The 26,065-nt window shown below is 41.2% G+C and overlaps 1 protein-coding gene across 1 annotated transcript; it reads left to right on the top strand.

Moving 5' to 3' along the window:
• Positions 1-3,119: 3,119 nt before the first annotated feature.
• LOC143636241 (mitochondrial Rho GTPase 1-like) lies at positions 3,120-8,389 on the top strand. Its single transcript, XM_077103886.1, has 14 exons — positions 3,120-3,587; positions 4,086-4,218; positions 4,345-4,494; positions 4,904-5,080; positions 5,170-5,421; positions 5,523-5,591; positions 5,903-5,958; positions 6,136-6,217; positions 6,353-6,564; positions 6,673-6,742; positions 6,822-6,934; positions 7,447-7,597; positions 7,676-7,862; positions 8,146-8,389. The coding sequence occupies exons 1-14, from the start codon at positions 3,367-3,369 to the stop codon at positions 8,220-8,222; spliced, it is 1,950 nt and encodes a 649-aa protein (XP_076960001.1). The 5' UTR covers positions 3,120-3,366; the 3' UTR covers positions 8,223-8,389.
• The last annotated feature ends 17,676 nt before the right edge of the window (positions 8,390-26,065 follow it).

Raw genomic sequence — 26,065 nt, 5'->3', positions numbered from 1 at the left:
ATTTTAAAGGGAACTGTTCCCACCAACATTCAAGATTTTTACTAATAGTCTGTGTGTATAAAGATTAAAGACTAGTGCGTTAAATATTTAAGAATAAGGGTGACATGTGACACTTTCCAAAATGTAGCTTATGGGTACCGGAGTCTTTTTTTTTAATGTGTGTTAATCTTGGAATTGATCATGTTGTTATAATATGTAATTTTCATGGATCGGAAACAAAACATCTACTACTCTACCAAGGGTTGCTATTGGACACTTATCCCCTTTTTTAGGGGGTCAACATAGGAGTCATGTAGGCTGTTCTCCTTTTATAAATCTAATATCTATGATCTATCTAATATTTTAAATTAGAAAAAAAAATACTGCATTACATAGACCTGTTTTCTAATTTTATAACCCATGACGCGTATCTATTTTACAAACAAGCCGTATCAATATACTTTACCCTAATAGTGATTCAAAACATTCAAGGGTATCTAGTTGTTGATTTTGATCTGATTCCAAACGGCGCTATAATCAAGTATTATGAATTGCAAATTAAATAAGAGTTAATCTATTGTATAATCAATAATTCCATATGTTAATCGATTTTGGTTTAATCGTTCAATAATTCGAAACGGCGCTATACAAAGCCGGCCCTGACCTTGTGCAGGTGGCAACCACATAGGGCCTACTCTTTTTCGGGGCCATAATTTTTTAAATTTATATTTGTTAATACAAAATCTCATAATTAGAATAAAAGCTAAATAACAGGAATAAGAAAAAAAATTAGTTTAGGCTCATTAAAAAAATTAAGCCTATTGTTTTAGCCCATTCATATAGACATAGTCCATTATTCAATAGTCAATACTTGTTGAATCATTAATAAAAGCCCAATGCCATGTTTAAAGTTTAAACCAACTAACCCAATTAAAAAATGGTTTGCGGGGAGAGCGTTTCTGCTTATGCCATTTAGCTCTTTCTTATCAACGATCGCCGATCATAATAGAAACTAAAACATGTTCTGGTTTTTGATGTGGAGGCTGGAGCACATGGAAGTGGGAACGAGGCCGGAGGTCGGGGTCAGTTAGGATCACGTCTCCCTTATATAGTCTTTTTGCGCTTTTTGGTCTTCGAACAAGTCAGTAATGGGGCATCATCAGTATGCCTTGCGAACACTATCATTTTGAGTGCCACATCTTCTCTATAGAAGCAAAACTCAAACGGATAGAAAAGATAATCCAACTACATAACTGATGAGGTAAATATAACTAGAAAATATATTTTAAATTAATAATTTTTTTTTTCCATTTCATTGCTTCCATGGTCATGCCTCATGGCACGACAAATACCAAGCGATAGGTTAGCGAAGCGTGAGCAGGCACACAGAAGGAATGGCTAAAGGCTTCGGTCTAACGGGAATGAGCAAGGACGAAGTGACAAGATTAGTTGCCTTTGCCACTCCCATTTAGAAAGAAGGGTCAAAGTTTTTTAACCCGTAGCTTTACCCATTCCCTCCTTTTCAGCAATGCTTGTGTAGGGCGCCATAAGAATTCGGGCTTGACACTCTCACCTTAACAACGAGTGGAAAATCGATAGTTGTTGGTCATGGATACTACAAAAATATCTCCAATGAAAATGAATATTTCACATGGAGATCTTTATGTTGAGTGTTCTTCTATCATACAACCTAGCAGCTTATGTGAAGCATGTGGCCCACCCCTCCTAATAGTTCAAGGCAGGCGGCGAGAACTATGATTCAATCTGGGTATTCAATCTCGCCATTGAGATGCTCAGAAAAATAGTTTATTTGTGACCTTCGTAAATTTACAAACCCAAAAACTCAACCGTTTAACATTTCGATGTAATTTGGATCTTCTGTTATATATAATAAAAATAGTGAATTTATCGAGTATTTATGCTCATTATATTGCTTATGTTTACAATGATGTTTATTATTTATAATGTTTTAAAATTCAACCCCAAGTCTCATTTCATGTATTTTGTACATTTATGGCATCTAAATCCAACTCCAAGAACCAAATGTGTCAAATTTCAAAATTATGAAAAATTGGACACATTGGATACACAAGTGCCCATCGCGTAGCGCAACAATCTTAGGTTTTATCCCGTAATTTTTTAGGTCGCGCTACGTGAATCCTTCCGTTTATTGCTCGTCGCGATACGCGACAATGGTTCAGAACCGTTAAAACGAGTTTGTCTCACGGCTAGCATCATGTTAACCCGATTTCTCGCCTCTTGACTCGTTTAATTCATTATACAATGAATCCATACTTTTGCTAACTTGTTAATATAAGTTTTGATGTAACTATTTTGACTCATTTTGGCCCCACTAATAAAAGTCATGGATTCATAGCAGTTACATAATAAAGTGAAGGTATATATGTTTAATACTACTTAGAGAGTAATTTTGTCATTGTATGTATGCAATCATAAGTTGATATATGTGTAATAACCAATTTCCCCATAGGTTGATGCCTGAAATTGGCCCGTAGGGGGTGGGACTATAATATATCATGCGAGATGCGGTGTTCATCGGCCCAAAGTTGTTATTATTGTTGTTGAGTGAAGTTTCCATTGCTCTAAAAACTTCGACTATTCTAAAGGCATGACTATTAGTTGGTTGAGGTTTCCTCAACTAAAGACCCTGCGCTATTTTGAAAGCATTATCGATTAAAAACTTTAGTGCTTTACTATTATCATTGTACAATAACTCTAGCATTGGCTAACATACACCAATTAATTGTAACAACCCAGCATAACCACATAATATTGTCCATTTTGACCGGGATGAACCACCATCGCCTCGCGGATTTAGAACGCGTCATGATATGGAAGATATCCAACTCCTTATAAAAAAGATTTCATTCTCTTTCCCAACAAATATGGGATATTATATTAGTCGTATCATCAATTAAAATATATACATATAGATGATTGAACCAACGTAGTGTAAACCATTCGGGCCGAATCACTTAAAACCATTCATAAAATAGATCGACTAAACCAACGCGGTGTAAACGATTCGAGCCGAACTTATTCGACTCGCAAACAAAGCATACATTTCAACAAATTTAAAACGCACGTGCTATTTAAATACCCAAAAACAATTCACAATTAACACTTTACACCTCCAAGAAACCTTTACTTTCTAAATACACCCCTTAAACATTAACCATTCATCCAAATGACCCCCTCGCACAGTCTCCATCAACAGATTTCATTCCATTCGCTGTACAAACAATAAATATAATCATTAACACCGATCACCATCATGCAATCGATCTAAACCCATATCATAATTCTAATTCACTCTTATTATTAATCGATCGATTATTAATTTTTGCTTTTTGTAGCTGTTTATTAATGTCAGGTGGATCAGTAACCGGAGCACCGGTTTCCGGCCGCCGGAGCACCGTACGCGTGGCGGTGGTCGGTGATCGGGGCACCGGTAAATCAAGCTTAATTGCGGCGGCGGCGTCGGAGAGTTTTCCTGAAAGCGTGTCTCCGGTTCTTCCGCTGACTCGGCTTCCGGCGGATTATTATCCTGACGGCGTTCCGGTCACGATCATCGATACGGCATCGAGGTTGTCAATCGTGTCGGGTTGGCGGTTGCGGGTTGCGGGCTGTGGTTGACGGGTTGAAATGTGTAACACGTACCCGATACATATTATTATTCATAGTCCAAGATTTTAACTTTAAGCCGCACACACAAATTCGGGTCGACTTGGTTTATTAAAAAATGATTTTTTTTTCTAAAACGACCCGTTTTATTATTGATTTTTAATTGATTGAATTATAGTGTTGTTTGTTAGTTAAATTCAGGTCGACCCGCTTAACTCATTTATTAAAATTTATTAAAAAAATATGATTTATTTTTGTTTTTTTCTCTAAAACGGCTCGTTTTGTTATGATTTATTTAATTGATTAAATTATACTGTCATTTAGGTCGATCTGCAAACGACCCGTTTAACCAATATATCGGAAATGATTTTTTTTTTCTAAACGACACGTTTTGTTTTGATTTTTTTTACATTGATTAAGTTATAGGTTAGTTAAAATTTTTGTGTTGGTTGTTAATGTAGTTTGGAAGGTAAAGCTAAGTTAGAGGAGGAACTGAAGCGAGCTGATGCGGTAGTGATAACTTATGCTTGTGATAGACCTGAAACACTTAATCGCCTTCAGACTTTTTGGATTCCTGAAATTCGTCGGTTAAAGGTTTCTTATTCATTTATATTTAATAATGAAACAGTAAAGAAAATTAGATGTTATATGCATTTAATTGTTTCAAATGGTGATTCTGACACTTGATTAATGTCTTTAGATTTATGTATATATGTATAGGTGAAGGCTCCGGTGGTTGTGGTTGGTTGCAAGCTAGATTTGCGTGATGAACAGTTTCCGGTGAGTCTAGAGCTGGTGATGGCTCCTATAATGCAACAGTTTAGAGAGATTGAAACTTGTATAGAGTGTTCTGCAGCTAATCTTGTCCAGGTATGTTATTGTGTTTTGACTTTAATATCAATGATTATAGTTAGCAATTTTGTCAACGCATAAAGTCCAATAATATTACTTACTGTAAATAGATAATTAGATTATTTGATTTTCTGTGTTATTGCCAGTTTTTACTCAAAGGTTAACCCTGTACTTTTACTACTTAAATGTTTTACTTGATGCAGTATTAATTAATTTCCTTTTCATAAATATTTAAGCTATTTTGTGTTTTGTTTAATGGAATTTCTGGTCAAAAGATCTAAATCATACAGAAAGTCAAAACGCTAAAACGCGTCCGGAGAAGTTAAAAAGCAGGAGTTTTGTTTGCTGCATCAAGTTTAACCTCTCCATCATAGCGCTAATTTGTTTCGTGATTACATTCAAAAGCTTATTATATCTTGTTTTGTAGATACCTGAGGTATTTTACTATGCTCAAAAAGCAGTTCTTCATCCAACAGCCCCCTTGTTTGATCAAGAATCTCAAACGTTGAAACCGCGATGCATAAGAGCACTAAAAAGAATATTTATTCTTTGTGATCATGATATGGACAGTGCATTAAATGATAGCGAGTTGAATGAGTTTCAGGTAGCATGTCTTCTGTTATCTTCCATAAATCCATTACAAGAAAGTCTTAATACTTTCTTCTTATAACGAGCTACTTTTTTTTATAACAGGTTAAGTGTTTCAATGCTCCTCTACAACCTGCTGAAATAGTTGGGGTTAAAAGAGTTGTGCAGGAGCGGGTTCCGGAAGGGGTCAATGATCGTGGGCTTACCCTAACCGGATTCCTGTTTCTTCATGCTTTGTTTATTGAAAAAGGCCGTCTTGAGACCACGTGGGCTGTCTTGCGTAAATTCGGTTACAATGATGACATTGAACTCTGTAAAGAGAATCTTCCTGATCTATCTAAAAAGGCTCCTGACCAGGTTATGCTCTTTTTAATTACAAGTAATTTTTCTGTTTTTTTTGCATTTCCTATATGATATTCAATATTGATAATAATTTTTTAACGGTTGTTTTCATGTAGAGTGTTGAGTTGACTAGTGAAGCTGTGGACTTCCTTATAGGGATTTTCCGTTTGTTTGATTCTAATAATGTACGTTTTCTTTCACACGTATTCTTAGTTTTTATTCAAAGGTTGTTAACTACATTAAGGATCTTTACTCAACTTTTTCAGTAGCTGTTTAGTAACTTTGCTCGTATATGTTAAAATTAGTAAACTCCCATTACCCTGCTGATAATGTTGTGATGTAACTAGTGCCATTGTAGTTACTAGTAAACTCTTGTCATTTTTAGTTTTTGAAGTTATTTGTCTCTATTATATGTCTTGGAAGTAAAGGTCACATACTGAAATTTGTAACTGATTTACATGCATATAACTCACATGTAAACACGTTCACCTGCTAGGATGGAGCTCTACAAGATTCTGAGCTTGATGAGCTATTTTCAACTGCACCAGAAAGGTTCAGTTTTTCTTTTTTTCTTTAATGGTTCCTATTATAATGCCCGGACACTCGGATGAAGTATTTTCATATTATACTTTGTTATTAGCTATGACACTCAATTGACTAATTACAAGGTCAACATTTCTTTTAAAACTAATATATATTAATTTTTAAAGCAATATGTTTTCTTTCCAGTCCTTGGGATGAAGCACCTTACAAGAATAGCGTGGAGAGAAACGAATTTGGGGATATAAGGCTTTCTGGTTTTCTCGCTCAGGTACGTGTGATAACTTGAATACTTAAATGGTATTAATATAATTACTAATTATATTAACATTTGTTCTTTGGAATACACACACATATTCAAATATAAAAGGTTTACTAAGTTTAGAAATGAAATACATGGTTGCAGTGGGACCTAATGACGTTACTGGACCCATCGAAAAGTTTAGCCTATCTGATATACCTCGGATACTCTAATGATCCTAAAACAGCACTCCGTGTTACTAGGAAAAGAACCTTAGATATCAAAAAGCAACTATCAGACAGACATGTTTATCAATGCTTTGTGTTTGGGCCCAAAAACGCGGGCAAGTCTACCCTGTTAAGTTCGTTTGTCGGAAGGTAAACTTATAAAATCTTTTGTTCTTTAAACGTTTTTCTAAATGTTCTAAACCAAATTATTATCTCCACAAACCGAGTTTATATCTTATAAAACACGTTTGCTTGCAGGCTTTTTCAAAATGCTCATGGTTTAGCTGACAGTTATTCTTATACAGTCAATACAGTTGATCAACTTCGGGTGAGTGTTTATTATTAACAATTGTGGTTTTATACGTGTACTTGACAATGGTGTCTTAACAAGTTTCATTTTATATCAGGGAACTAAGAAGACTCTTATATTGCATGAAATTCAAGAAGATGATGTCAAACAGTTTTTATCTAGTAAAGATTCATTGGCTGCGTGTGACGTGGCGGTTTTTGTTTACGACAGGTAAGCTTCATGCTAATGTAAACTGTAGAAACATGAAATGAATCTGACCTGATCCATGACGATGTTCCCCGGTCTTCGAGATGAACGAACCACGACTCGATCTTCTTCTCCGGTAGCTTGTGATCTGCAATGGTTTTTGGGGGTGTGGAGGTGACTGCTAAGAAATCTCAAGGATCTCTTGTTTACAGACACAAAAATGGTTATGGTGGTGGCTCTTATTGAGAACAATAACCACCCTTAATAAGGAGGTGGAGACCTCCTTATATAGGGAGCCTCATGGCCACCATCATGGTACCCTAATGGGCCTAGCCCAGTTAGGGTTACCTCCACAAAACCCCCTCAGCCCAATAATATTGTATTAGTCCATATAATAAAATAAGCCAGACATAATAAATTAAGGTCGTAAGCCGGGTTTAGTACCATACCCCTACATAAACAAAAGTTGTACGTTCATACACTTGTTTAGAAGTCTAAAAAACATTTAAAAATGAATATCTAATTGGTTGTTACAGTTCGGATGAATATTCCTTAAAAAGAGCATCAGCACTTCTTATGGATGTAGCGAGGCGAGGTGAAGATACCGGTTATGGTGTACCATGTCTCTTCATTGCTTTTAAGGATGACTTGGATTCTTACTCAATGGCAATCAGAGACTCAGAAGCAGTAATTAAAGCTTTATTGTTTAAATAATATTTGAAGTTTTATGATGTAAATTTAACAATCACTTGAATTTTGTTCTAGATTTGTCAGGAGATGAAAATAGACGCACCCATCAGTATTAGCGCCAAGAAAAGAGAGATGAATGATATCTTTTGGAGAATTGTAAACGCAGCTGAACGATGTCATTTGAGTGTCCCGGAAACCGAATATGGAAGAAACATGAAGCAATATCGCCGCCTTGTTAATCACTCCCTCATGTTTGCTTCTGGTAAAGAAAAAAAAATCACTTCCCCTTAAACACGATAAAAAATGAGTCGAGCCCAAGCCCAAGCTTGAACTCGACTCGTGAACAATTTTTGAATCTTGAGCTCGGATCATTTATTATTTAGTTATTTTAATACAACATACAGTTAAGTTTGCATATATTTATAATTATATGTATATAAGATAATATATATAAAGTGTGCCAAAATGATATTTTCTTAGAAAGTTTGATTACCCAATGTTTGGTATGTATTTTTTAATAATATAATGTTTCTACAAATTTGCAGTCGGAGCTGCTACAGCTGTAGTAGTAATGGCAGCATACCGAGCCTACGCGTCAAGGAAGAGCCATTCGGCCAGTTAGGTGCAAAGCATTAGCATCTTCCCGAGTCGCGGTACTATACAATTCAAAATAAACGGTTGGTTGATTGGTATTTTCCAACCCTTTTTAAACTGTAGTGTACAAAAAAACAAATAGTTCAAATCTCAGGTATATTTATCTTCGCAATTTTCTCATTACCATTTGTTCATGTTATTTGAAACTCTGTCATCTTAAAGCTCTTAGTTATCTTGAAAGCAACCCATGATTATTATTATTATTATTATTATTTATTGTTACGTTGGATCATTTGCAAGGTTGTAAAACTCGCTAGGCGCTAGCCAAGGGTTGGGTAGGGACTAGCGATTAATCTTGATTAACATGTATTAATCGGATTGAAATTTTTATATGTAATTTTGATAAATTAGATATAAAAGTTCACATAAATATTTGAAGGAAGGTTCACATAGTGTAGTTAAAACTTTAACAATTAAACGTAAAATAACAAATTAATGAGAAAAACAAATATCTGGGGTTAACGGGTTAAAACCAGGCCCATTTGCCTTCCAAAAGTTTTTAAAAGTATCAACTGTTTCTTTAAAAAAAACGTTCGATCTGGGCCGATTTGGTCCAGTTTGACTTGATTTAGGCCGACTAGGTCCAATTACTAATTAAATGGACCAATCAGCTAAAAATTTATCGGCCTAGGGGCACATAACAATTAATCCCCGCCTAGGCCCGAGTTTTATAACACTGGTTGTATACATTCATTTAGGGTATGATACTGATCAAATGTAATCAGCAACAGAATATGATATGATATATGTGTGTGTTGTATTTTACCATTATACAAGATCATGTATGGGCACATAGGAGAAACAATCTCTAAGTTAAAAGCTAAACCCTAATATTTGGCTTTAACATAAACTAATGATATAATCGAACACTCTCCCTCGAGTGCTAGGGGAGTAGGGGTGTTCTTCGAATCCAATTCGGATTATTCGAATTTGAAAATTTTAAATTGAATTCTAATAAAATTTTCAAACACGATTCAAATAAGGTTATCAGAATTCTGGTTTGTTTAAATAAACCGAATAAAAAATTTCAAAACCGCAAATTATAAAGATGAAAATTACATCTTTAAACTTAGACATAACCCAAAACCTATATATTACATATGCAAAATTGGATTATTCAAATCGGATAGGTTATGCGGAATTCAAATTACAAGTTGGATTATTCGTAAATTTCGAATTTAGTTTGGTTCGAATTTGAGGTTGTTTTGAGTCCTATTTGAATAGTGAACATAGATATTAATTATAAACGTGGCTACTGTTTCTTGATTGACCAGTTTGGAGAATAAAAAAAGGATCCGACCAATTTTATGAGGGGTTTGCATTTTTGAGCAATTAGACAGGAAAGTGAAGACACTGATGTCCAGATTTTTAGGGACTTTTGATATTTGAATGATGGAGAGAAGTCAATTAGAATGGAAATGTGGAGGTGATGGTGTCTATGTATCTATGTCTCATTGGTTCTTGACCCCAAAATGATTTCATTTCTCTCAATTATTTCTTCAAAGATTCCACTCAGCCAGTGATTAAAGGCATTGAATGGGGTGGCCTTTGTTATTATTATTATTATTATTATTTTTTTTACTTTTTTTTTTGAGAGGGAGGCTGAAAATGGATTCAACTTGGACTGATGATCAGATGATAACTCACCAATATATTTTTTTCTTATTATTATATCATTATTTACTTAATATTTATTATTATAAATATAGATTGAGAGTTTGAGACGTGTGATGGTTAATACTTGATATATTTATGGTTTTATGTTCGAAACCTGATTCAATGAGAGATTTTCAACTGTGGTGGCTTTCTCCTTAATGGTTTTCTTGTGTTAGCAAGGTTGAACCGTCAAAATCAGCATGTATAGTTGAAATTTTGTCTCAAAAAGACTCACTCAGGTATTGAGTGTAGTTTCGAACGATGTTAATTAAAACTGAGTCTAAGGAAAACCTAAGGAGGATCATGACAAGAAAAGCTTATAAGATCTTGTGCAAGTAGACTCTGGTGTGTTATCCTCTCTATATCTTCTTAGGTATGTGGCCCAACATCCTCTGCGTCTCTTGCGAAATGGTGTAGCAAAAGTACAAATATTTAAAGTGAAATAGATTTTCAAAGCAAAATATATCATTCTTGGTATTTTAAACCATCGACTACGCGTATATATAAACGAGAACTCCAAAGATGATAGCAATCGGTAACCACATCTACACTATACGTTCTTACATCAAAATAATTTCACGTAATAGTAGTTCGTTACCAAAATGATATAGAAAGACGATGTAACTAATGATACTGTAAATAAGTAAAACATTAATAGTATGTTATATGTGTTTATGATTAAACTATATGAAATATTACTGCATGGGCAACTGAAATTAATTTAATGTATGAATTGATGATTACATTGCATGTGTTATCCATGGCTACTGATATATGTATTGGTGTATGCATTATGTTTACACTACTCTGTTACTCAATTAATGGTAAACATGTGTTTCTTCAATGTTCTTAATATATTTCAACTGTTTATTATTTCAATTTTTGTTCGGTTTGGGTCCATATTTTTCTAATTGATCTTCTAATATCTTACAAGGTATGTTTTTGATCTATATGTATAGTGTAATATTATCGTTGCCTATAAATAATCTTTTATAACATTTGAATAATGCTGTCAATAATTGAAGAGGTAGGTCCCCGCAAAGCCCAGTTGGACCCGCAAGACACACCTTGAAGAGGTACGTCTGTGCAAAGACTAACTGGCCCCGCAGGACCCACCATGTTCAGAGAGAAGACCTTACACGCAGTAAGCCAGCTGTTCCCGCAGGAAAGCCTCCCTTGGTATAGTACCATGCCTGTTCCCGCAGCTATGGGTACAAGCCAAGAAGGAAGGCTACCCGCACTAACGGTAAGGCTACACGCATAAGGCACTAACTCTTATACTTTAGCAATGTCACCTGAAGGAATGAGCAAGGCGGAATATTCCCGCCCAAAACAGCCAGTCCGTACGCTTCTGGAAGATCTTTTGTACTATACCTGCCAAGGTATGGACAAAATAGACAAGATCTGACCAAAGCAGCCCATGAACCAATCACAGGGTGACAGCTCACCGACAATAGTACGAGGAGGAGCACGCTCTAGTACAAAACGTCACTATCAGCCGCTGCCTACCCACCAACTCCCATCGTGGCACATACATAGCCCGTAGTTGGTGGAAAAGGAATAGTATACAGCCGGCCATATCACTATCAGCCGCTGCCTACCCACCAACTCCCATCGTGGCACGTACATAGCCCGTAGTTGGTGGAAAAGGAATATTATACAGCTGGCCGTACCTGCTTGGAAACCTACCTTCGGCTATAAATACTCCAACACCTTGGAACGGTATCATGATCTTATCTTCTCTCTAGCTATTTCTCTCTATATACATTTATATTCAGAGCAATCTAGTCTGATTCTCACGCCGGAGGGTGGTCACAAGGAGGAACCCCCCCCTTTCTCAGTGACGAGCTCACGGTGTCTGTTTTGCAGGTCAAGAAGAATAATCATCTTTGCCGGACCTAACCCTCGTGGGAAACATCTACTTAACCCCCAGATTATCCTTAATCTGCCGGGGTCACTTAGTGTTTCTTCATTGGCGCCATCCGTGCATAAAAGCTAGAACTAATTCTTTTTCTCAGTTTTTTCAAAACCTCTGGAAAGATGGTTAAGGTTACTCCATGCCAAGGCCAACGAGTGACCAAGAAACTCCGGTAACCACAACCCAGCTACTGGGGGGAACACCGGCGAGTACACAATTTTTACGAACACTACCCCGGTTACCCAAGCCGGGACAAGTGCAGTAAACAATCCTCCCCTGGGATTCATTGATACCCAGTTGGAGAAACAACAGACGAGGCTCCCCCGCCAAACACTTGATTAAGTTAAAGCGTGGGCAGAAGCACGTCAGAAAGAATTCCAAGCTGAGTTGGATGAACGTTTACGTTCACTCCAACAGGCTAATGACGAATTCGGAAGCACTCGACAACAGCTAAACATGAGCAACGATTGCGAGTACTTAGACGATGATTGGGAGGAGTCCGACAGCGACGCAAACCCTCGTCATAGGGCGAAAGGGAAGCGTAAAGAAACGGACCTCCAGCCGAGAATAAATTTTGGAGAAACCTTTAAACCAAGGAACGCGGGGGGAAACCCACGTGACTTCTCCAAAACCTTCAGGCCAACTGTTGCAAATGCGGGAACGTCCAAGTTTGCAAGGGACATTACGGAAGCAATCGCCCCGAAAAGTGCCAAACAGATGTCCAACATCGGCACTTATGATGGCATATCCGACCCAGACGATCACTTGAACAGATTCATAGCGGGGGCAACCGTCAGCAACTGGACGGAACCCACGATGTGTTATATGTTTCAGATGACGCTGGTCGGAGCGGCCAGGGCGTGGTTTGATCGTCTGCCGGTCCACCACATCTACGATTGGGCGGACTTCCAGCACAAGTTCAGCCAACACTTCAGTCAACAGAGAAAATATACTGAAGAGCAGTGGACGATCCTAAACTGCGTTAGAGAGGAGGATGAATCTTTGCTAGACTTCATCACTCGCTTCAACTCAAAGAAGCTGAGTCTGGGCACCATAAGTGAAGATCTTGTTCGCGCCGCTTTCATCCAGGGCGCCGAATACCCAGAGCTTATCCGCACGCTGACGGGTAAAGACGGCATGCCATCCACATGGGATGCCATCATGACGGCAGCCAAGCGCTTTGCCGAAACGGAGAAGCAACTGGGTAGGAATCTTCCCCAGAGTACAAACCTCTACACGCAGAGGACCAGAGAAAACAACGTCCGTACCGCCCGGCAAAATAAAAAGAGGAAGCTTGGTATTTGGCAGTCAAGGGTAAACTTTGACACCTCATCCAGCTCTCGCCCTCTATTAGGCGGAAGGGATAACACGCACTCATCAAACCGGAACCCTAGATGGACGCCACTCACCAAAAGCGTCACAGAGATATTTGCCACCGAGAAACTCCCATGGCCAAAAGCTCAAATGATCCGACAGCGCCATAACGCTGATCAGAGCAAATCCTGTGACTTCCACGGGACAAAGGGCCACACCACTGAGGAGTGTACATCTTTGAAGGATATTGTCGAAACATTCGTCAAAGATGGAAAACTTACACACCTTGTGGCATCAATCAAGAATGGAGGGAGAAATGATAATCCGTACCAGGGCAACGGACGAAAGCCCGTCGACATCAGCATCCACATGGTTCATGGTAACGTCAGAGGAAGAAAAAGACGAACGACAGAACCATGTGCGTGGAAGGAAGCTGAAGTGCGCTTCTCGCGAGTGCCAGGAGGGCCCAACAAAGAAGGCCCTATAGTCATCAAAAGCCAGCTGGGGCACTACATCACTTCCCGCACTCTTGCTGATAACGGCGCTTCATCAACGGTCATGTACAGGCAGTTCTTCGACAAGCTAGACGACGAAGACAAAGAACGCCTGGAAACGGTCTACGCCTCGATGGAAGGGTTCGATGGCAGCACAAACACCCCCTGGGTATCCTATCTTTCCCCGTCACTCTCACGGACGGGAAACACTCCCGCACAGAAGACGTGGACTTCGTCGTAATGAGGAAGCCACACCACACATACGACATTCTCTTCGGGAGAGACGGGATGGCAAGATTCAATGCCGTGGTGTCTTCAGTCCACGGCCTGATGGGGTGGCCAACAGCTGAGGGTGTAGCGATGATCACCGGTATTCCCCAGGTATGCATCGCATCTGTCTCATCTAAACCCAAACCAAAGATGGCTAAACCAACCATTACCGAACCAGAAGAATGGGCCTTCAATGGCAAATACCCTGACCAGGCTATTACCATTGGCCCAACAATCACCGATCCCACACGCACATTACTCAAACGCTTACTGCAGAAAAACGCTGACATCTTCGCGTGGACACCAGCTGACATGACTGGTGTACCTCGAAGTAAGGCAGAGCATAAGCTCAAGTGTGACCTGGCTTTTACGCCGGTCATACAAAAGCGTCGAGTAATGGGAGCGGAACAGGCTAACGCGTGTAGAACTCAAGTCAAGGAACTCCTTGACGCAGGCATCGTACGCGTTAGTAAATATCAAACATGGGTTGCAAATCCCGTCATGGTACCGAAATCTAACAAACAATGGCGCATGTGCATAGATTTCAAAGACCTAAACAAAGCATGCCCCAAAGATTATTACCCGTTACCCGAAATTGACCTTAAGGTAGATTCGTTAGCACCGTTTCGCCTTAAATGCTTCCTTGATGCGTATAAGGGATACCATCAAATCCACATGGCCGTTGACGATCAAGACAAAACCGCATTTCGGACGCCCGATGGCACGTTTTGTTATCAAATGATGCCATTCGGACTTAAGAATGCCGGGTCCACATACCAACGCCTGATGGACAAAGAGTTTCATGCCTAAATTGGGAGGAACTTGGAAGTTTACATGGATGACCTGGTCATCAAAAGCCTTGAGCCAGAAGCGATGTTGAAAGACATCGAGGAAACTTTCAACACGCTCAGAAAGATAAACATGAAGCTCAACCCGAGCAAGTGTTCTTTTGGAATGGAAGAAGGGAAGTTCTTAGGAGTCATCGTTACCAAAGATGGCTTCAGAGCGAACCCTGAAAAGGTCGAAGCCATTATCAAAATGGAATCGCCTACTACCATCAAACAAACTCAGACACTGAATGGACGACTAGTCGCACTCAACCGCTTTTTGGCGAATCATGCGGATAGGTCGTTCCCATTCGTGTCAACATTGAGAAATTGTTTAAAGAAAACGCACTTCCGCTGCACACCAGAAGCGGAAGCAGCTTTTCAAGAGATTCGGTCACGCTTGATCGAACTCCCAACGCTCACAGCACCAGAAGCGGGGGAGGAGTTAATCCTATACCTCTCCGCCACAGATAGAGCAACCGGGGCAGTCCTGCTAGTAGAACGAAAAGGCATCCAGATACCCACTACTATGTTAGCCGCGTCTTAACAGACGTAGAAACCCGGTACTCTACTTTGGAAAAATTAGTCTTAGCGCTCGTACAGGCTTCACGCAGGCTAAGACGATATTTCCAAGGTCACCCAATCACCATTCTCACCAACTTCAAACTTGCAAACGTTCTACGCAAACCCGAGTTGTCAGGACGCCTAGCCAAATGGGCAATAGAATTGGGAGAATATGCGATAAAGTACAAGCCAAGACCAGCCATAAAAGGTGTAACACCCCGACCAAAGGCGGATTATACATCGGGGCGCCACATATTGTTTCATTACTCGTGACACTATTGGGTGTCAATATTTAATAAATACATTCATTCGCGCACGCGCAAAGTAAACATAAGATAACATAAATCATCATAAATCAATATATTATAAATCATAATATTCGAACAGCAATAACTTGTCTTGATACATTTTAATCTAGGTCAAAAATAAAGAAAACTTCCTACGTGTCCACAAGCTCCAAAACAGCTACTGCAAACCTGAACATGTGTTAAAATAAAACGTCAAACACTTGCGTGTTGGTGAGAAATCAAGTTTAATACAATACATAGATAACAATAAATCTGCGCGCAACATGTGTATGTCTGGTTTTCAACAAGGGTGTAATCTGATCGGGACCAACTCTAAGATTCATAAGACTGCCAGTGCTCACAATTGAGCTCACAAACAAAACAAACTGTGCATGTGTAAACAAAAGAGAAAATCATAAACGATAGTTCTCCCGTGTTCATCTAATGGTACCATGAAAACTGCGGAATAGACCGACAAGACGGTTAATGATCCACACATACAAATAAACAGCCAAGTCTACGTCCTCAACACATGGGATACTGCGCGACTAAAGTTCATAAACAAGTTTAAGACTCTAAGTTTGTATGAACACATGAACATCCAAAAACATTAAAAGCAAAAAGGGATTAGGTACGAGATTACTCACTTGATAAACGGTGCGGTGTAAGATAAAGCAAGAACCAACTTTAAACAAGCACAAGTTAACCTATAATTAAAGATTATAGTTTTAACGATTGGTTTTAAGTCTTGAATATAAGTTAGCATAATTAATAAGTAAATTATTATATATATATATTACCGGAAAAGCAGGGCAGAACAGGGAGGAAGACGGAGGCAGAGAGGGAGGCGGCAGAGAGAGCAAGGAGGAGGACAGGGGAGATTAAGTGTTTTGTGTGTGTAGTGTTAGGAAAATAATACTATTATTTATAGAGAAACCCTAGGGAACACAATCCCTAGAAAAAGGGGAAAAGATCTCAAAAAGTAAAAGATTCCAAAAGCAAAAGATATGGAAAGATATGGCAGCTGCAGAGGCAAGATAAAGCTGTCAGGGAACAGTAAAAAGGCATGGGCGGTTCAGAAAAAGGTACTGGTCAAGCATGGCAAAAGCAGATTCTCAAAAGATTATGTCAGTCACTTTATCTGTCAACCAATGGGGTTGGTGCGCATGCTGCGCCGAAAGTAACTTTTCAGACATAAAACAGATTAGGTCAACAGCTCAAAAGATAAGACAACACAAAAGCAAAAGGCTAGATTAAACAGAAGAAAACTCAAAGGGTTGAGCGCGAGAAGGCTAAGGCAGACACAGAAGGTCAAGAGAGCGCGAGCGCGAAGGCAGACAGAACTAACCTTAACGCGTCGCGGAAAGAACTACATTTCTAAGCGCGCCGCGGGAAGAATCACATTCCTTAGCGCGCCGCGGGAGGAACTAAAATTCCTAGCGCGCCGCGGGAAGAACTATAATTCTTCGCGCGTCGAGGGATGAACTACGATTCTTAGCGCGCTGCGAGAAGAGTTCGTCTCGCGTATCGCTGAAACAGGTGGTCTTCACGCAGGATTCCTTGTAAGGGGTCTAGCGCGTGGAGCTGCGCAGACAACCTTAGGCGGAAAGGAACAAAGGACAAGCAACGAGTTAGAAGAAAAAAGAGGGAAACAAGGCGTAAGGGCGGGACGGCGACAAGAGGGAAAAGAAGGCGGAAAGAGAGAAGGAGAGGGACGGGACGGCGGAAAGAAAGAGAGAGAAAGAGGCGGGAAGGAAAAGTATATATTATTATTAAAAGTAAAATATAAGTATAAATGAATATTAAATCATAAAAGAAAGAGATCGGATCAGAGAAACGGGTACCTAGGTCGGGTCGGATCGGGTCAGATGTCACAGTCTCCCCTACTTTAAGAAATTTCGTCCCGAAATTTATCTCGAAGTAGGTTGCGCAGAGAACAGGTGCGGGTACTTGATCTTCATTTGATCTTCCCTTTCCCATGTAAACTCGGCTCCGCGCTTGGACTCCCAGCGAACTTTCACGATAGGGATACGACTGCGCTTGGTTTGCTTTACCTCGCGATCCATAATCTCAACAGGCTTCTCAACGAAATGCATAGATTCATCAACTTGAACTTCATCAAGTGGAATGTGAAGGTTCTCGTCAGCTAAACACTTCTTGAGATTGGATACATGGAACGTTGGATGCACATTACTGAGCGCGGGCGGCAGGTCAAGTCTGTAGGCTACTTTTCCCACACGCGCGAGAATCTTGAATGGACCAACATATCGAGGAGCAAGCTTACCTTTCTTCCCAAAGCGGACAACACCTTTCCAGGGCGACACTTTGAGGAGAACAAGATCACCAACTTGAAATTCGAGAGGCTTTCGTCTACGATCTGCGTAACTCTTCTGTCGGCTTCTGGCAGTCAGCAGATGATCACGGATCTTGGCGATTTTATCGGTTGTCTCTTGAACAAGTTCGGGTCCTGTGATTTGAGTTTCACCCACTTCGCTCCAGCAGATCGGGGAGCGGCACTTACGACCGTAAAGTGCTTCAAATGGGGCCATACCGATACTGGAATGATAGCTGTTATTATAAGAGAACTCAATCAAAGGCAGGTGTGAATCCCAATTACCTCCAAAATCAAGAACACAAGATCGGAGCATATCCTCAAGAGTCTGAATAGTTCGCTCAGACTGACCGTCAGTCTGGGGATGATATGCCGTACTCATGTCCAAGCGAGTTCCTAGCGCAGATTGGAGAGATTTCCAAAAGCGAGATATAAAACGGCCATCGCGATCGGATATGATGCTCAAAGGAGTACCATGGCGGCAGACAATTTCCTTGACATAAAGCTGCGCGAGTTGCTCAACACGGTAGTTTTCACGAATGGGCAGAAAGTGAGCAGACTTAGTCAAACGATCCACTATTACCCAAATGCTATCATGTTTGCTTGCTGTCAAAGGTAACTTGGTAATAAAGTCCATTGCTACACATTCCCATTTCTACGTAGGAATTTCTGGTTGTTCGAGCAAACCAGATGGGCGTTGGTGTTCAGCTTTTACTTTAGAACAAGTCAGGCATCTAGCTACGAACACAGCAATATCCTTCTTCATACCGGGCCACCAATAAGTAATGCGCAAATCCTTGTACATCTTATCAGCGCCAGGATGAATAGAATACCGAGATTTGTGCGCTTCACTCAGGATATCAGCGCGAAGATTCTCATCAAAGGGAATCCAGATGCGATTGAGATAGCAGAGAATTCCACTCCGATTAGGCACAAAATGCGCTTCCGCGCCACACGCTAACTCGGCGCGAAGGTTACCATTACTGATGGATGCGCGCTGCGCGTCACGAATACGCGATTCAAGGTTGCTTTGAATCGGCGCGAAGTGAAGCTGCTGTGCGCGGCAAAATACAGTTAAGCTGGCAGGGTTTTCGGCTGAGCGCATCGGCTACCACATTAGCCTTACCAGGATGATACCGGATCTCACAATCGTAATAGCTGATGAGTTCGTTCCATCGGCGTTGCCTCATGTTAAGTTCCTTTTGATCAAAGATATGCTGAAGGCTTTTATGGTCGGTGTAAAGGATACACTTAGTACCATAAAGGTAGTGTCTCCAGATCTTCAAGGCAAAAACAACTGCACCAAGTTCGAGATCGTGAGTTGTATAATTCTTTTCATGAACCTTGAGTTGCCTTGATGCGTAAGCGATAACCTTGCCTCGTTGCATAAGAACACAACCGAGACCTTGGTTGGATGCATCGCAATACACGACAAAATCATCATTACCCTCAGGTAGCGCAAGAACAGGAGCTTCACACAACAAACGCTTGAGCGTCAGAAAGGCTTCTTCTTGCTTCGAGCCCCAAATATACGGTTTACCTTTGTGCGTTAGAGCTGTTAAAGGCAAAGCGATCTTTGAGAAGTTCGAAATAAATCGCCGGTAGTAACCAGCTAAGCCCAGAAAGGAACGGATTTCGGTAGGAGTGGATGGCGTAATCCAGTTCTTGATTGCTTCAATCTTGGATGGGTCGACATGGATACCCATCTTGTTAACAACATGGCCAAGAAACTGTACTTCATCCGACCAGAATTCACACTTGGAAAGCTTAGCATAGAGTTGCTCAACTCTAAGCTTTTGCAACACCAACCGAAGATGTTGCTCGTGCTCGGCCTTGGTCTTAGAATACACCAGAACATCATCGATAAACACAATCACGAATTTATCCAAGAAAGGCCTACACACCCGATTCATTAGATCCATGAAAACGGCGGGTGCGTTGGTTAAACCGAAGGACATGACCAAGAATTCAAAATGGCCATAACGAGTTCGAAAAGCAGTCTTCGGAACATCTTCATCGCGGATGCGCAACTGGTGATAGCCAGAGCGGAGATCAATCTTGGAGAAACAAGAGGCACCTTGGAGTTGATCAAAGAGGTCGTCAATACGCGGTAAGGGATACCGGTTCTTAATGGTGAGTTTGTTCAACTCGCGGTAATCAATACACATGCGAAACGATCCATCTTTCTTTTTAACGAACAACACCGGAGCACCCCAGGGCGAAGAGCTAGGGCGAATGAATCCTTTAGCAGTCAACTCTTGAAGTTGGCTGGCCAATTCTTGCATCTCAGCGGGTGCAAGACGATAAGGAGATTTAGCCACGGGGGAAGCACCAGGGACAAGATCAATACGGAACTCGACTTCACGAGCGGGAGGGATACCAGGAAGATCATCAGGAAAAACTTCAGGGAAATCACGCACAACAGGGATATCGCGAAGCTTCTTTTCTTCAGCAGGTTTAACCACATGGGCTAGGAATGCAATACACTTCTTCCGCATGAGTCTTCGGGCTTCGGCGCAAGACATAAGTTTAAGACCACTGGAGGGTTTTTCGCCGTAAATATGAAGATCACCATTTTCTCGAGGAATGCGAATCAACTTCTTGGCGCAAATAACTTCGGCGCGATTATGCGTAAGCCAGTCCATACCAATGATAACATCAAAGCTTCCAAGAGGCATAGGGATGAGGTCAATCAGAAAATCGTTTTCGTTAAGGTTAAGCGTGCAATCTTTAATCACAGAGTTAATTAAAACAGTTTCACCGTTAGCCAATTCAACTGAAAAATTTTCTTTTAAATCGCTGCGCGGTCGCGCAAGCTTCTGCTCGAAGGCGCGAGAGATAAAACTTCGATCGGCGCCAGTATCAAAAAGTACAGAAGCATAAAATCCGTTAAGCAAAAATGTACCATTAACTACGTCATTATTCGCTTGCGCTTGGTGCGCGGTTATGTTAAAAGCTCGTCCACGCGTCACTTGGTTCGAAATCTGGTTCACCGGATTCGCCTGTGTGATTTGCACTTGTAGTCTCGGGCACGCGTTCCGGAAATGACTGGGATCACCGCAGTTAAAGCACGATCTGGGTCGTGGGTTTTGGTAGGTTGGTTGTGGGTTCTGCGGGTAGACTGGTGGTGTTGGCGCAATTGGGTTGGCGAGAAGGACTCTACAGTTTTCTGCAAGGTGACCAGTACGGCCACATCGGGTACAAAGTCGACACGGGGTTTGGGTTGGGTGGTGAAATCTACAGGTTGGGCAAAAGGGGTGGTTTCCTGTGTAAGGTTTCTTAGTTGGCGGGGCAGGGAGTGCTGGATTGGTTAAGGCATAGTTGTGGACTACAGGAGGTGTTGGGTAGGTTGACAGAGGGTTAGGCGCATAAACTGGAGGTTGGTAAATGGGTTGCTAGACAATGGGCGGGTTGGTAAGCGCATAGGCCTTGCGCCTGCGCTTGAGGTTGTTACGGTTTGAGGGTTCGGGTTTGGTTTCTGTTGGTTCAGGGGCAGTCTTGGTGGGTTTGGTCTTTTCTGTTCCCCGCAGGAACAGGGTTCCTGCTCTGACATGGTTGTCGCTGAGCACAGCGGCCAACTCGATGGCGTCAGAGAGGGTTACTGGGTTTCTGGCCCATACAGAATCTTGAATTTCCATGGGGAGACCCCCAAGGAATTTCTCTATGGCTCGGCGGGAAGGGGTAACAAGGTGAGGGACAAGCAGGCTTAGTTCATGGAAGCGCGTCGCGTACTCGCGCGCTTCACCGCTGTATTGCTTAAGATTCCAAAATTCCTCCTCTAGGCGCTTAATTTCGTTGGGAGGGCAGAATTCTCGCGTCAGAATTTCCTTGAATTCCTCCCATGTCATGCTAGAAGCAGCCTCTGCGCCACGCGCATGAGCTACTCCATTCCACCATGTAAGCGCTCTAGATTCCAGGACACTGGAAGCATACAGGGTTCGTCTGTCTGAGGGGCATTGGGTATGGAGGAAAGTGTTTTCAATCTTTTCGAGCCATTGGAGCATCACGGTGGCTCCTTCAAGACCTGTGAACTTTGGAGGGTTACCCGCGTTAAAGGACTTAATGTTATAACTGGAGGTATTGTTTTGGCTCAAGGCTTGGGCTATCGCGGCGGCCATTTCCTGGGAACGTTGCTGTCTACGCATGCGCGAGGCTTCTCTTCTCTGAAATCGGCGAGATAGCGGAGGCATTCTATAAAAGTTTTAATTTTAGTTAATATCTTGGTTTTAGCGCAAAGTTTTAATCTTATAAAGCTTGGTTTCACGGAGTCAGTTACTGTCAAAAGTTAAAGTAAAATAAATGACTTTAATGCAGACTTAATAAAGATAACAAATTCGAATCAAGAATCGACAATTCATGTATCACCATGACTTTCCGAATTCCCAATTTAAAATATACGAGCAAACGAGTATTGGAGATTGACGATTCATGTATCACCATGACTTTTCAATCTTCAATATAAAATACACAAGAAAATGAGTATTGGAAGTTGACAATTCATGTATCACCATGACTTTTCAAGTCTCCAACCTCATAACATAATCGTAAATGGAAATTGAAAATCAACTATTCATGTATCACCATGACTTTTCGGATTTTCAATCCCAACAAACGAATATGTAAGTAAAATCAATAAAAATCGAAATTCAACAAAAATCGAAATATCGCGAAATAAGACATAAAATCATATACTGCGCAAGCGCGAGCATATTCATAAATAACGAGTAATTAACAATAAGCGCGCAAACATGAGATTTCTCTCATGCGCGAGAGGGGACTCTTAGGTATTCTAGGCCGTTACGTCTAACCACCTATCCTAAAGTCAACGAGCTCTGATACCAATCTGTAACACCCCGACCAAAGGCGGATTATACATCGGGGCGCCACATATTGTTTCATTACTCGTGACACTATTGGGTGTCAATATTTAATAAATACATTCATTCGCGCACGCGCAAAGTAAACATAAGATAACATAAATCATCATAAATCAATATATTATAAATCATAATATTCGAACAGCAATAACTTGTCTTGATACATTTTAATCTAGGTCAAAAATAAAGAAAACTTCCTACGTGTCCACAAGCTCCAAAACAGCTACTGCAAACCTGAACATGTGTTAAAATAAAACGTCAAACACTTGCGTGTTGGTGAGAAATCAAGTTTAATACAATACATAGATAACAATAAATCTGCGCGCAACATGTGTATGTCTGGTTTTCAACAAGGGTGTAATCTGATCGGGACCAACTCTAAGATTCATAAGACTGCCAGTGCTCACAATTGAGCTCACAAACAAAACAAACTGTGCATGTGTAAACAAAAGAGAAAATCATAAACGATAGTTCTCCCGTGTTCATCTAATGGTACCATGAAAACTGCGGAATAGACCGACAAGACGGTTAATGATCCACACATACAAATAAACAGCCAAGTCTACGTCCTCAACACATGGGATACTGCGCGACTAAAGTTCATAAACAAGTTTAAGACTCTAAGTTTGTATGAACACATGAACATCCCAAAACATTAAAAGCAAAAAGGGATTAGGTACGAGATTACTCACTTGATAAACGGTGCGGTGTAAGATAAAGCAAGAACCAACTTTAAACAAGCACAAGTTAACCTATAATTAAAGATTATAGTTTTAACGATTGGTTTTAAGTCTTGAATATAAGTTAGCATAATTAATAAGTAAATTATTATATATATATATTACCGGAAAAGCAGGGCAGAACAGGGAGGAAGACGGAGGCAGAGAGGGAGGCGGCAGAGAGAGCAAGGAGGAGGACAGGGGAGATTAAGTGTTTTGTGTGTGTAGTGTTAGGAAAATAATACTATTATTTATAGAGAAACCCTAGGGAACACAATCCCTAGAAAAAGGGGAAAAGATCTCAAAAAGTAAAAGATTCCAAAAGCAAAAGATATGGAAAGATATGGCAGCTGCAGAGGCAAGATAAAGCTGTCAGGGAACAGTAAAAAGGCATGGGCGGTTCAGAAAAAGGTACTGGTCAAGCATGGCAAAAGCAGATTCTCAAAAGATTATGTCAGTCACTTTATCTGTCAACCAATGGGGTTGGTGCGCATGCTGCGCCGAAAGTAACTTTTCAGACATAAAGCAGATTAGGTCAACAGCTCAAAAGATAAGACAACACAAAAGCAAAAGGCTAGATTAAACAGAAGAAAACTCAAAGGGTTGAGCGCGAGAAGGCTAAGGCGCGAAGGCAGACACAGAAGGTCAAGAGAGCGCGAGCGCGAAGGCAGACAGAACTAACCTTAACGCGTCGCGGAAAGAACTACATTTCTAAGCGCGCCGCGGGAAGAATCACATTCCTTAGCGCGCCGCGGGAGGAACTAAAATTCCTAGCGCGCCGCGGGAAGAACTATAATTCTTCGCGCGTCGAGGGATGAACTACGATTCTTAGCGCGCTGCGAGAAGAGTTCGTCTCGCGTATCGCTGAAACAGGTGGTCTTCACGCAGGATTCCTTGTAAGGGGTCTAGCGCGTGGAGCTGCGCAGACAACCTTAGGCGGAAAGGAACAAAGGACAAGCAACGAGTTAGAAGAAAAAAGAGGGAAACAAGGCGTAAGGGCGGGACGGCGACAAGAGGGAAAAGAAGGCGGAAAGAGAGAAGGAGAGGGACGGGACGGCGGAAAGAAAGAGAGAGAAAGAGGCGGGAAGGAAAAGTATATATTATTATTAAAAGTAAAATATAAGTATAAATGAATATTAAATCATAAAAGAAAGAGATCGGATCAGAGAAACGGGTACCTAGGTCGGGTCGGATCGGGTCAGATGTCACAAAAGGCCAGGTCTTGGCCGACTTTATTGCCGAAGTCCCCGCTTCGTGGGAGAAAGAGTGCCAGAAAGAGGCTCAACCCTCTCCAGCACAGGACATTGATGATGTCTGGCGACTCTACACTGATGGAGCAGCCAACAACGAGGGTTCAGGCGCAGGGTTGAAACTAACCAACCCAGCAGGCCAAGAGTACACTTACGCTATTCGACTGGATTTTCCAAGTACGAATAACGAAGCGGAGTACGAAGCATTCTTGGCCGGATTGAGAATTGCGCGTAAGATGGGAGTGAAAAACTTGGAAGCCCACGTGGATTCCATGTTAGTAGCCAACCAAATAAACGGAACGTACACGGCTGTGAACGACACAATGGCCCTGTACCTCGCACAAGCAAAAACCCTTATGCGCGATTTCAACGATTGTAAAGTCATACACGTCAAGCGAAGCGAAAACAAATCTGCGGATGCGTTAAGCAAGCTTGCATCGTTAGCCTTCACCCACTTGGGAAAGGACATCCGCATTGAACTCCTTGGAACACCATCAGTCCCGCACAAGGAAATTTGTGTCATCCAAACCGGCACGGAAACGTGGATGACACCAATCATAAATTACCTTGCGGCGGGTATACTACCAGAGTCAAAAACACAGGCAAGAAAGATACGCTGTAAAGCACTGAACTATCAACTCGTTGATGACATACTTTACAGGCGTAATTTTCTTGGCCCACTCCTAAGATGCGTGGACAACCAAGATGCTGATTACCTCCTAAGGGAAGTACACGAAGGCATCTGCGGAGTACACGCAGGTCCACGCGCAGTTGTAGCTAAGCTAAACAACGCGGGATACTTTTGGCCGGGGATGCATACGGATGCGCTGGCATACATCAAAAAATGCAGGTCTTGCCAGCTTTACGCACCCAACACGCACCGCCCGAAAAATGAACTTGTTCCAGTCACCTCTTCATGGCCATTTCAGAAGTGGGCCATCGATGTGACAGGCCCATTTCCTACAGCAGCAGGAAATGTTCAGTTCCTAGTGGTAGCCATCGACTACTTCACCAAGTGGATAGAAGCAAAACCCTTAGCCCAAACAACCGCGAAACATATCAAAAAGTTTATTTGGGAATTTATTATTTGTCGTTTTGGACTTCCACAGAATTTGGTGAGCGATAACGGCACCAACTTTGCTGACAAGAAGCTACAACAGTGGCTGAAAGAACTTCAAATCACCCACACCTTTACCTCAGTGGCGCACCCGCAAGGTAATGGTGAGGTGGAAAGAGCAAATAAGAGCATCGTCGACGGCATAAAGAAAAGACTCTTGGAACATAGATCCGGCTGGGTGGACGA

The sequence above is a fragment of the Bidens hawaiensis genome, unplaced genomic scaffold (assembly GCF_021521415.1).
Source record: "Bidens hawaiensis isolate Kalapana, Puna unplaced genomic scaffold, B.hawaiensis_p1.1 tig00007840_1, whole genome shotgun sequence".
Classification (NCBI taxonomy): domain Eukaryota; kingdom Viridiplantae; phylum Streptophyta; class Magnoliopsida; order Asterales; family Asteraceae; genus Bidens; species Bidens hawaiensis.
Note: the sequence above shows the minus strand (reverse complement) of the source record. Positions and strands in the feature narration are given on the sequence as shown.

Excerpts from the sequence above, each read along its gene's own strand:
- LOC143636241 (XM_077103886.1), top strand. The coding sequence starts at position 3,367 with ATGTCAGGTGGATCAGTAACCGGAGCACCGGTTTCCGGCCGCCGGAGC. Across the intron at positions 4,495-4,903 it reads CTGCAGCTAATCTTGTCCAG|ATACCTGAGGTATTTTACTA; the intron begins GTATGTTATTGT and ends CTTGTTTTGTAG. Across the intron at positions 6,218-6,352 it reads TTTCTGGTTTTCTCGCTCAG|TGGGACCTAATGACGTTACT; the intron begins GTACGTGTGATA and ends ACATGGTTGCAG.